The sequence below is a fragment of the Theobroma cacao genome, chromosome 9, assembly GCF_000208745.1.
Source record: "Theobroma cacao cultivar B97-61/B2 chromosome 9, Criollo_cocoa_genome_V2, whole genome shotgun sequence".
Taxonomy (NCBI): domain Eukaryota; kingdom Viridiplantae; phylum Streptophyta; class Magnoliopsida; order Malvales; family Malvaceae; genus Theobroma; species Theobroma cacao.
The window spans coordinates 16,705,610-16,719,245 of record NC_030858.1 but is presented as its reverse complement, the minus strand read 5'-3'; the positions used below and the strand labels follow the sequence as shown (position 1 = coordinate 16,719,245).

The window sequence follows — 13,636 nt, the reverse complement described above, 5'->3', positions numbered from 1 at the left end:
TAATACAAGATTGTGATTAATGGTGGTAGATGGATGACGCAGCGAGTTAGCGTGAAAACAAAGGCTAGAACTCGACTAAGCCTTTAAGGTTGATAATCAAGTATGAAATAGAGAAACTTAGACTCAAAATTTTAAGGAAAAATAAAACTGTAATGTGATTCAATCATTGTGAAAAAATTAATTGTCTAATAACTAAGTATAAGGGTGCTATTTATAATAGCCTAACCTTACTTGACCTAAATTTAGAGTGCAAGTAAAGCAAATTTAAATAAGAAAGTATTCTACCCTGGACTTCCTTGGAGTACAACAAAAGTAAATTCCTAAACCTATGTTTATTTGTCGTCCAAGCAAATTAAAATAAAAGAGAAATTCTATTATACCTATAATTGCTAATAGGACTCCTAACTAAATAAGGAAAATACTAAAATTATAAAAACCCTAATTGTATCATTGAACAACCTCAAAACTGCCTAGCCCACCCCAAGAAGTCATCTACTAGAAGTTCTACGTTAGCCCCCTCCACTTGAGAAAAACTCAATCTCGAGTTAACTTGTAAATCTGGATACAAAGGTTCATCTGATGAATGAAATGAGTAAATATCTGCCACATTAAATGTTTTGAAAATTCCCATTGTATTTGGCAGATCTACAACATATGCATTGTCATTGATCATTTTCAAAATCTGGTATGGCCCATACTTCTTAAGTTGTAACTTACTATAAGTTCCCACTAAAAACCTTTCTTTTCACAAAAACGCCATCACTTGATCTTCTACTCTAAAAATTTGCTTTCTGCGATGTTGGTTTGTAGCTCTCTTATACTTAGCATTAGGTTGCTCTAATTCAGTTTCACCTCTACTTGAGCATCTAGCTTAACAATATTTTCAGCAGTTGCACTAAATTTAGTAACTTTAGGTAGCTTAATCAAGTCAAGAACATGTTGTGACAACTTTGTGTACACAGTAAAAAATGGCATTTTCTAGTGACATTATGAATAACACTATTATTAGCAAACTTTGCTTGCGCCAATGCAAACTCTTACTACTTTGGTCTATATCCACAAATACTACGAATCAAATTGCCAAGGGTTCTGTTCACTGATTTAGTTGAGCCATCAAGTTGTCGATGAGATGTGCTATTGTAATTCAAGGATGAATCAAACATCTTCCACAAAGTCCTCCAAAAATGGTCAAGAAACTTGTTGTCTTGATCTAAAGTGATGGTTTTAGTCACACCATGCAAACGAACAACATCCTTGAAAAACAGTTTGGCTGTTCTACTTTCATTTGAAGTCTTTTTGTTAAGAATATATTACGTCACTTTAGAAAACATGTCAACAACAACAAAAACAAAATCCATGCCCCTTTGTGGTCGAGGCAATCTAAGCATAAAATCCATGGGTAAATTCTACCAAATATTTTTTGGAACAAGTAAAAGCATGTACAAACCAGTATTTTCAAACTGTCCTTTTATGGTTTGGCATATGCAACATCACTGCACAAATCTCGTTACAACCTTTCTCAAATGTGGCAAACAATATCTTTCTCCAACAACAGAAATCGTCTTATCATAGCCTAAATGACTAGCAAGACCTCCACTATGCAAGTCTCTAATCAACTTTTCTCTCAATAAAGATCTAGCAATGTAAAGCTAGTTGCCTCATATTAGAAAACCATCATGAATGTAAAAATCCTCAACAGGTTGATTTGTGATACACTTCTCGCATGTATCATGAAAATCCCCATTTGTATGATATAATTCATTAATTGTATCAAAACCCATAACTTCTTGTCTCATTGTCACTAGTAAATCTGCACATCTACTTAATGCATCTACTACTTTATTCTATACTCCATCCTTATTTCTCAACTTGAAAGGAAACTTTTTCAAAAATTGAGACCACTTGGCCTACAAGTCTTTAGTAATCCGTTTTTGGCTATTCAAGTACCTAAATACCTCATGATTTCAGTACAGAACAAATTCTTGCCTGACCAAGTAATGCTCCCAATTCTTTAAAACACGCACAATATAATAAAATTCTTTGTCATACATGGTCCACTTATGCCTCGCATCACTGAACTTGTCATTGAAGTAAGCTATTGGTTTCTCTTTTTGTGAAAGAACAACTCTTATCCCCATACCACTAACATCACATTTAACTTCAAATAATGTATCAAAATCTGGCAATACTAAAACATGAGGGGTACATAGCTTTTTTTTTAGCACAGCAAAACTGGTTACAACTTTTTCACTCCACTAAAACTTCTCGTTCTTCAAGCACTCTGTAATAGGCGCTATAATACTACTGAAATTTTTTATCAACCCTTATAGAATGTTGCCAACCCATGAAAACTTCTTACTTATTTTATTGTTTTTAGGGTAGGCCATTCTCTAATAGCTCGAATTTACTACTCATCCATTTAAATTCCATCTGCACTAACTACATAACCTAAGAATAATAGCTTATTTGTCATAAAATTGCACTTTTTCAAGTTCACATACAGCTTATGTTCCTACAAGACTGTTAATACCTCAAGCAAATGCAAAAGATGTTCCCCTTCTGATCGACTATAAATCAAGATATCATCAAAATAAACTACGACAAATTTTTCAATAAAAGGTTTTATTACCTAATTCATCAATTGCATAAAGGTACTATGTGCATTGGTTAACCTGAATGGCATCATGAGCCACTTATACAACCCTTCCTTCATTTTAAAAGTTGTTTTCCACTCATCTCTAAGTCTAATTCAAATTTGGTGGTATCCACTACGAAGATTAATCTTTGTGAACACTTTAGCCCCATGTAACCTATCAAGCATGTCATTTAGTCTAGGCATTGAAAACTTGTATCCAACACTAATCTTATTGGTGGCTCGACTATCTACACACATCCTTCAACTCTCATTATTTTTTGGGGTTAGTAAGGCGGGAATTGCATATAGACTGAGGCTTTGATATGTCCTTTGCATAGTAATTCCTCCGCTTTCTCCTTGAGAATCTCACTCTCTTTTGGGCTTATCCTGTAATGAGAAAATTTGGTAAACTAGCACTAGGAATTAGATCAATATGGTGTTGAATATCCCTCATATGTGGTAAACTGTCAAGTAAATCATCTGGCATCACTTCACTAAATTTTTCTAATAATAGTTGACTGTTTTTGGATGTTCTACTATTTTTTGATCCTCTTCAATTAACAACATGTATTTTACAATCAGAGCATGCATATTTTTTTACTCCTTGAAAGCAACCTCTATCTCATTCCCTGAATGAGTAAAGGTAAAGAAAGTCTGCCCCTCCACTTTGAAAGTTTTAGTTTTGAAACTTCTTTTCATTGGCACTAAAGTAAACTTTATGCCATCCTTCTCCAATCTGTAAGTGTTTTCTCTTCCATCATGTTATGTTGTAACATCAAATTGCTAAGGTCTACCAAATAAAAAGTGAAAAGCATCCATATCCATAACATCAAAACATACCTCATCTTTATATTTGCAAACGGAAAAAGGTAACTACACCATTTTGTTACATGAATTTTTTCTATTACCTTAATCCAACCAACAATGTATGGATTGGGTTGCTTCTCAACTTTAAGAACCCAACTTTCCACAACATCCTTACCAAGAATATTTTCACAAAATATTCTCACAACTTTCACTGTCAATAATCACATAAAAGAAACAATTAGTGATAGTGCACCTAGTTTGAAATAACTGATTCCACTAAGTGTTATCCTTCTGGTTTGGAGACAACATCATTCTTTTCACTACATAGTTCCATCATCATAATCCTCATATTTGTCATCACCCCTATCTGGACCACAACAAATCTCATCATCCTCTTCTTATCGCTCAACCACATGGACCACTTTTCTAATAAGAAAGTCATTGGATCAATTACTAGGTTGATAGTATTTGAAACACTTCCCTTGGATTGGTTTAGTATAGAGATTTGCAGCTTTCTGCCCCTTCTTCGCATCTGTCACCTTCTGCTTTTCAGTTGCCTTTCTTTCCTTGTATTGATTATTGCGTGTAGAACTATCATGCACTGATTTATTTTTTATGTTGAATGCTTTAAAATTATCCTTACTGTAACTCTTGCGAGAATAATCAAGTTTGTTTTTTTCCTGCACCATTAATTCAGCCTTTAAAGCAATATTTTGTGCTTCAGATAAATTTTGCAATACCTGTACCTCTATCTTTTCTATAATAACAAGCTTCAACCCTTCCAGATACTTGGTAACCTATTGCCTTTCGTTCTTCCTCAAGTTATTTCTCTCAACCTGCCTTATAAGTTCTACAGTATACTTATGTAAAGTTTACTGACCTTGATGGCATCTCTAGTACTTTTGGAACAAAATTTGTCGATAATCAGGTGGAATAAAATCTTTTTCTAACAATTGCTTCATCCTATACTAGGTTTCAATTAGTGTTTTCCCTTTAGGGTTTCTTCTAGATTGCAACCTTTCTTACCATGCAAAAGCTCCACCTCTCAATCTACAAGCAACAAGCCTCACTTTTTTTCCTTTTGGAATCTCCATGTATTCGAAAAACCTATCTCTTTCCACAATCCAATTCAAAAATTCTTCAATAATTTGGCTCTCATTAAAGCAAGGAAAATCCATTTTTAATTTGAAATCGCTGATATCTCGATCACCATAATCATTCTTTCCATATCCAGCGTGTTTCACAAGTTTTGTCAAATAATCATCTTTTTTGTTTAAATCTTCCATGTAGACTTGTTGTCTATGCCCATTTACAGGAACAAATTTACCAATAAGTTGTCCACGAGCTACATCATCTCTAGTACGTGGCCTTTCATCATTCCGATTTCTGTTGACATTTACACCTAAAGCATCAAGTCGATATATAATTTCTTCAAAGCATCGTTCCAAATGCTAGAATCTGAGATCCATTCGTTACTCTAAAACTCTCAACACCACCGTTTGATCTTACACAACAAATCACAAGGTCTTAGGTCCACAATTTTCGCCATGAGAATTGCTGCCTACCATAATTGGGTCACTTGTTATTAGATTAGGCAAGTTTTTCTCTCTCTGATACCAACTAATGCAGCAAGTTAAAGTGAAATAAAGGCTAGCACCCGACTAAACTTAAGGTTGATAATCAAGTTTCAAATGCAGAAACTTAAACTCAAAATTAGAAGAAAAGCAAATCTGTAATATGATTCAATGATTCTAAAAAAATTAATTTTCTAATAACTAAGTCTAAGGGTATTATTTATAATATCCTGACCCTACTTGACCTAAATTTAAAGTGCAAGTAAAGTAAATTTAAGTAAGAAAATATTCTACCTTAAAGTTCCTTGGAGTACAAAAAAAGTAAATTCTTAAACCTATGCTTACTTGTCGTCCAAGTAAATTAAGATAAAAAAATCTATTATATCTATATTATCTAATAAGACTCTTAATTAAATAAGAAAAATACTAAAATTACAAAAACCCTAATTGTATCATTGAACAACCTCAAAATGACCCATCCCACTCTAAGAAATCATCTGCTAGACGTTCTACGTCAATGGAGTTTCATGGTTTTACCTGCCCCCATTCTCATCCATAATTGCATTCCCCTAACTTGCCTTTATCCAAAACATCAAACGCATTTTAATAAGGAAAACCAATTCATCCCATTGCATTTCTTTCAGTTACAAATTGAATCATGTCTAAATCCATTCCCAAAAAAAAAAACTCTATTTCTCTTTTCTTAAAATACTTGAAACATATCATGTAATTTAAAATCAAGGTTGAGAACAAGAAAATGGAATACAAGCAACTTGTCATGTTTGAAGGAGTCATGAGTAAACTCTTACAAATGTCTGTTATCAAGATGTCTTTTTGGACCAAATGGCTCTTTACCACGTGATAAATGCCTTCATCGATAACTTGAAGAGTTTCACAATACACTACCTTTATTGCAACCATTGGTGGACAAGCTGGACGATACACCTAATTCAGAGGTGGCTTAATAAGTTCAAACGTCTAAAACGAAATATTCAAATGAGGCTTTTTTTATTGAAATTAAAAAAAATTATTAAAATTTTATTCTTTTAGCTTTTTGAGATGTAAAATTTTTAATTAAACTTTATAATCAAGTTCTTCTAATATAATATAAACTCTAAATTAAAGCAAAAAAATTTGTAAAGATTAGAACAATAGTACTTAATTATTGAATGCTTATTGCAAACTGCAAATGAGGCTCACAACTTTGTGAAGATAATTAAAGAACAGACTTTTTGTGTATTCTTTGGAAGAAAATTGGAGTTAAAGGAAGAAAGAGCAAATGAGAAAAGAAGAATTTAAAAATAGATATTATACATTGAAAAAAAATTGGTTTTATATATAAGAAAAAAAAATAGTTGTTGGAAATCATTAAATGAGTTGATTGGAAATAAAAAAAATAAGTGAGAAAAAAATAACTGTTGGAGATTAAATACATATGACTATTAGTTGATTAGAAATAAGAGAATATAGTTGAGAATTAATAGCATTCTAGAAATAAAGAAGTGATAAAAAATTGAGATTTATTAGGCACGTAATTTAAAATGAGAGAACAAATAGTTTTATTAATTATTTTTTATTTTTATATTTTTTTAATTTTTATATATTTTTAATATAATTAATTATATTATAATTATTATAAAATTATAAATCTTTCCTAAATTTGGGACTTCTCCAAATTTAGGACCTAAAGCCCTTGCTTGGGTGGCTTCACCCAAGGGCCGGCTCTGGTCCTAATTAGTCCAAAAACTTGCCACCATATTAATCATATAATCAATAAATTTCTTTAGAGAAGAAAAATGTGCGTGATCAATTTTATCGAATGCAATGTTCCCAAAAAATTGAGGTCAAAGAAGTTTTTTATTGAGATGTTGACAAATTTCTTTAGAGAAAAAGATTGGGTGTGATGAATTCTATCCTGACCCACATTCCAAAACAATAGGATAAAGAATTTTGTTGATGAGATGCTTAGTGGTGTGGAAACTACATTTCAAAAAAAAAAAAAGAAAAAAAAAATCTGTCCTAAGGCGAAGTTGCTAAGGGGTGCTGGGTAGTCCTTGCTAGCAAAGGATGTTGTAACAGGAGGCACGTTGGTGCCTCATCCATACTCTGTATTTTTGCTACTCTTTCTAATATAATATTCACTTTTCAACAAAAAAAAAAAAGTAGTGTGGAAACTGTGCCAGGCGACAACTTGATCTCAACTTCTTTAATGTTTACAAGATTTCTCAGCAGTTCGAAAAAAAATAAAATAAAAAGGTTGACTGTGGGGATAATCCAATGGGATTTTTCAAAATTTGACCCTTAGGACAAGGGCTGTCAAGTGGTCAAGAATGTCAAATCTCACACATAATTATTAAATGAAAAGTTACGTTACCAGATCAGTGGCACATTTATATTTTCTTTTTCTTTAAATATGTTCATATATACTATACATGATTATACATTTAAATAATGATTATTTTCAGAATAAGCAAGTATTGCATGGTGATTGCGGAGTCTTATTTCTTTGAAGATCATGATTTTCCAATCTTATCGTTCACATTTAAATGGTTTCAGCATAATGCATTTTCTTAATGTGGGTCAAATCCAGCTAAAAATTTTAGGTCATCATCGGACTCATTTAAAAATAAACAGATGCATGGCGGTTGGTGGAGAAGATAGCTGACAGGCTTGGACTGTCTAGCTAGCCTCTTCAAATATTTCTTTTTGAAAGTCTAAAATATTTGTTAAATTCCAACAAAAGAGATTATACAATCAGAACAAAAAAATTACCCAGAAAACTTCGGCCAAGTAATTAGCCTTGGTCTCATCTATGTGGTTGGAATTATTACTGATGTCAATAAATGTGATGGAGCCTAAAAGATTGGAAATTGAGTTGAAGATGCTAGCACAGTAGCAAGGCAGAGGAGGAAGTTAGGTCTTAAAACTTTCATGCATGTTAGTGAAAAACTGTGATGTTGTTCGAGAATTCTTAATAAAGAGAACAACCCTAGAATGTGAGTTCAATCCAAAGAACTATATTTATCTTTCCTTTGAACACCTGACACATATCACAATGGCATTCAAATTTTGAGATAACATTAAGTTTATCTGAATCTAGCTAACATATTTTTATGTCTCTAATAACTGCCATTGCCAACTTGTACCGCCAACAGGAGTTTTCAGCTCAACAAAACCATTTCTTGTGAGTAGAAGCTATAGCCCGGCAACTGGACGGAAAAGAAAAACGACACGATCGGTGTTATGAAGTTAGGACTTGTATGTAGTTAGCACGTGGACGGCATCTTAATTAAGCTTGCTTTTGTACGTTATATCAGTTTGCTTCATTGTACTGGTCATGAAAAATGCTTATGTGTTACCCTTGTTCCTTACGTGTTCAGGTGCATGAAATTAGGCTTAACACTTGTGTTGCTGTTGTACGAGTGTCCTTCATGCATGTTTTGTGTATAAGCCTTATGTTTATCATTAATGAATCAGATCAATACACAACCTTGTTATCATAGTCTACTTTCTCTTGCTCTCTGTTAGCTTCTATTTTTCATATGCTAAACAGAGCTTTTAGCCTATGTTCATCTTAAGAAGACATAACAGGTTATACTTATGAAGCCATTTGTACCCACCTTTGCTGGCCCCAAAATTATAACATGCTGTATTAAGTGGCGGTCTCTATAGCCCTTTTGATAAGGATTCGAAGAGTGGGAGAAAGGACCCATCACGAAATTCAATTTTTTGAAGTTCTTATAGGGTATATGCTGTCTGTAGATAGAAATTATTACAGAGATTGAAGTGAACGGATGTATTTGCGCACGTTGAAATCACAGCTGAATAGATTGGCACATGTACAGAGAAATCCCACTAAGTTGGGTGAGAGCTCCTATAAATACGACACTCAACCTCCAATAAGTTATCAGCCAACTTTCTCTCAGGGTAAAGATGAGGAGCTTCGTCTGTTTTGGTAGGAAATTGGAGAGTTTTTGTGGCGATTCACGCACCAAAGGCGCATGCTTCAAACAATCCTATCATGGTGTGATTTCGTCCTCTTCTCGTTTCTTGCTCCTCAAACTGAACCCTTTCTGGGTTCAGCTTGCTTATTTCATAGTTCTGTCTTTAATCGGCTACGGGGCCCTGAATATAGCAAAGCCAAAAACCGACTCTTTTAGGCCTAAGAATATTGATGTATTCTTCACTTCTGTGTCTGCAGCAACGGTTTCAAGCATGTCAACTGTAGAAATGGAGGTTTTTTCAAACACCCAACTTATTATTATGACTACTTTGATGTTAATAGGTGGGGAGGTCTTTGTTTCCATGCTTGGACTTCTGCTGGCAAGGTCCAGGTTCCCTAAAAAACAACATCCTGAAAACAATATAACATTTTTTAGCATCCCCAACAATTCCTTGACCTCGAAAAGCATTACTCATCAAATCGAATTTGGTACGGATTCTTGTTCAACCGTAGAGAATGATAAACCTGATTCTGACTTAGAAAGTGACACTAAACTGTCTTCTATGACTGACAGTCTGCAATACAGCGCTAGTAGGTATTTGTGCTATGTGGTATTAGGTTATCTCTTAGTAGTCCATATAGGTGGTTCTAGTTTAGTTTCCATGTACGTAAGCCTGGTTCCAAGCGCAAGAAATATACTCAAAACCAAAGCGATTCAGATAAAAACATTTTCCATTTTCACTGTTGTGTCTACTTTTGCAAACTGTGGCTTTGTGCCTACAAACGAGAACATGATAATCTTCAAGAAGAATTCAGGTTTGCTGTTGCTTCTAATTCCACAAATTCTTCTTGGCAACACATTGTATCCCGCTTGCTTACGAGTCCTGATATGGCTTTTGGAGAAAATCACAAAACGCGTGGAGCTCGGGTGCATCCTGAAGAATTATAAGGAGATGGGCTATAGCCATTTGCTGTCAGGCGTTCATTGTTCTCTTCTTGCTGCCACTGTATTCGGCTTCATATTAGTTCAGTTGATTCTATTCTGCTCTATGGAATGGAATTCAGAGGCCATGGATGGTCTTAGTTCATATCAGAAATTCGTAGGCTCTTTGTTTGAAGTGGTAAATTCAAGGCATACTGGTGAATCAATAGTTGATCTTTCTACCATCTCCTCAGCGATCTTGGTGCTCTTTGTTGTTATGATGTGAGTCTCTCTTCCTCTCTGTTCTATTTTCGTTTCATATGTGGCAAATTTTGACGAGAAAATATCGCTGTCACATTTGGTTGGTTGCTTATAATATTTTCTTGTAGAAAGCTGTAGATGCATAAAAAAACTGGAGCTAGGTAACCATAGTCCCTCACTCCCCGTCAACCTCACGGTGCCGGCTGCATTAAATTCATTCCCCAGATTCACTAGCTATATATATGATTACTTTGTTGACTAGGCTTTGCACAAGTAGGCTTTGCTGCACACATTGACATGCAAGCACAGGCGTGGCATCCTAGCAGGAAAGCATATTTTTCTAACTGTTTCTACCCTTAGTCACGTCAGTGGTCTAATCTACCCAAGCCCGCAAATTTTTTGTTCTCTAAAGTAATGATTGTGGGGTGAATATATTTTAATCCAGATGCATCTCCATGATTGGTGCTTTTTGCATCGTATTTACACTGCGGATAGCAGAAATCCTGATCCACAATTAGCATTTGGTGCTTGCATATTGTGTGGAAAGCAAATTGACTAGACATATCAGTACTGAAGTGGTTTATTGAATCGGTTCTTGTTTGACCCCACAAATCGTGTTTACCAACTGTTCTATCCTCCATCCTCACACTTTCAGGATTCACCATATCACCATTGATATAAGTTGCATTTCGGAATGATCTTGATCAGAATCTTTCTTTTCTTTTGCAGCCAAAAGAAGATTCATTAGATAAATTAATCAAAAATGTTCATAGTTCATAGATAACATATCACTAGATATGCGACAACAATAGAGCAAGCCCCTAATTGTATAGAGACATAACAAGGGCCAAAAAGGAATTGCAGAATACATCTCAACACAAACAGGAAGTGCTGATAAATAAAAGGAAAATGCTAACAGTCTGACAAACAAACGGTCTAAGTGAGTTCAACGAGGAAAATGCCCTATCCCCTACTCAATCACTGTGTACAAGAAGGTTCCCCATCGTTTCTGTACAAAAAATATTTAGATACACTTATGCATACACATATACGTATATATTTATTTATTTAATTCGTTGTATGCATATGGTTAAGAATTTATATAATTTAAAGCATTTTTTCAGGTATCTCCCTCCATATACTTCCCTTCTACCCACTACATATCAGGAAAAGAATTCAGGGAAGGGCCAGGCAAGTGAAAATCACGGGAGGAGCATTTTGGAGTGTCTGTTATTCTCTCAGCTCTCATACTTGGCCATCTTCATCATCCTGATTTGCATCACCGAAAGGGAAAAGATTAAGGAAGATCCACTCAACTTCAATGTGTTGAGCATCGCCATTGAAGTGATAAGGTAGGCCCTTTATGCTTACCTATTTTTAGATTCTCTTTGTTAATCAAACAAAATAATTTGGGAGAAATACGCACTGTTAAAACTTTACCTATAAAATTAAAAAATACGTAACACTAATTTAGTTATAAATGCTTCAATGCAAAATTATAATGCATAATATTATTTATATAGAAGTTAACTTCTTTTAATTTAAAATCTTCAAAGTTAATGCCTTCCAAAAAATAAAATAAAAAAATCCAAAAACAATTTTGTTCTCCCTAATTTCCAAAGAGCCACAACTATTTTTCAAAATCCAAATATCACTTTCTTCCCAAAAGTGCACAAGCCAATCAATCCCAAGACCAATTAACGACACGTACGAAATTATCCAAGAAAAAATAAAAAATTCCTACTATTTCCCTGCCTTCCACTGTCAATCTCTTATGTAATGCCTCCAAGCTTCATGTGGCTATAAAAAAATAATTAGGTGCCTATTGAACTAAAGCGCCAATAGGTCCCCATTGTGGTGCGGTTCGCACAAAAATTGCCCATCGTGCCGCAGCCCTTGCCCTTGGGCAATGCTATTTTTGCGGCATAGTTAGGCTACTACAATCACACTGCAAGTGTAGTGGGATGTCCAATAAGGCAATAGCCCCTTCTTCTTTTTTTTTTTCCCAATTTCATCTGGAGTTTTGTTTTGCCTTTTTCTTTTTTACACTTTTCTGTAGGCCAGTGATGGAAATACCCTTGCACAATAACATCATTTTTTACTTTCCTCTCACGTTTCTTCTTTATTATAATTTTAGTGCTTAATAATAAATATATACATAAAAATAAAGTGTTATATAATTTAATAAATAAGTAATTAAATAAACAATCATGAAATATATAATATTCAAGTTGTTTAATACTACTGTGCAAATGAGGCCTCACCGCATTCGGGATCCATAATGATAGCCCTTAGCAATAGAGGCATCGCACAAAAGTTTGCCTCACAATGAACATAAATGTTAAGTATGACAAATCCATGTTATCTCTCTGGTGTGTACATTCCAAACTATCTTTTCTATATAATAAATAATAAATAATAATATATATTCATTGTGCAGCGCTTACGGGAATGTTGGTTTCTCAACTGGTTATAGCTGCAAAAGACAAGTGAAACCTGAAAGCTCCTGCATAGATACATGGGCTGGATTTGTAGGGAGGTGGAGTAACATGGGAAAGCTTATCCTCGTCGTTGTAATGTTCTTTGGAAGGCTAAAGAAATTCCATATGAAAGGTGGTAAAGCCTGGAAACTCTCTTAGTTAATGCTGGATCCAAAGTGAAGTCCAAAAAGCTTGTGCAGCCACCAGGTTTTCAATGTTTTCTGTGATGTAAATTGGCACTGTATAATATAGGTCAAGAATAATCCTTATGCTGTATTTTGAGTTTTTGCCACCTTGAGGATTATAAAGTGTAGAAAAGCTTCTCCAAAAATAGTATCTTATATCCTAGTGGCTTTCATATCTCTGTTTTAGTTTAATCTTATGATCAAGCTTCTTTTGCAAAGGAAATCAAAATCTAACAAATATGTAGATATAGACAGTATATTTTTTAAAACTCAAAATAATCCCCAGTACATGTTTTTTATTGAAAATTAAATGAATAAATTTAAAAGTTTATCTTTAATAAATGCGGAATGCCTTGCAGCAGCTATCGGCTTGAACCATAAGACATGGTTGGCCCCATGTATACAATGCAAGCAGGCCTAGCCCCACCGCACATCATCGAGTCCAAATGGGTCCAATTGCTCAATCCGTTAAAGGTGGTAATTAGGCTATTAAAGTCATTTTCTTCTTTTGCATTTCGGTCTTTTGAGGTTTTAATACATTTCATGTTATTCAGGTTTGACACTTAAATTATTCAGTTGTAAATCATTTTAAATTTAAGTTATTGATTTGTTTAGGTAAAGTGTACGTAAATCTCTTGTGGTATAATATTTTCTCACATAACATTTTTAAATTGTTTTGAAAAAATAAATCTTTGTGTTTTACTACTATTCCTATAAAAAGTAACAGTCTTGAACTTTTAATTAAAATTTATTAAAAAGACAATAAGATCCTTACATTTAAAAGCTTAATTTCTTTCATTTAACCATAAACTTTATTCACATACTTGAG

General features: G+C 34.0%; 1 protein-coding gene across 1 annotated transcript; it reads left to right on the top strand.

Annotated features, from left to right (window-relative positions):
* Positions 8,950-12,931, top strand: LOC18589438 (sodium transporter HKT1). Its single transcript, XM_018127077.1, has 3 exons — positions 8,950-10,163; positions 11,267-11,494; positions 12,583-12,931. Exons 1-3 carry the CDS (start codon positions 8,950-8,952, stop codon positions 12,779-12,781), a joined length of 1,641 nt encoding a protein of 546 aa, XP_017982566.1. The 3' UTR covers positions 12,782-12,931.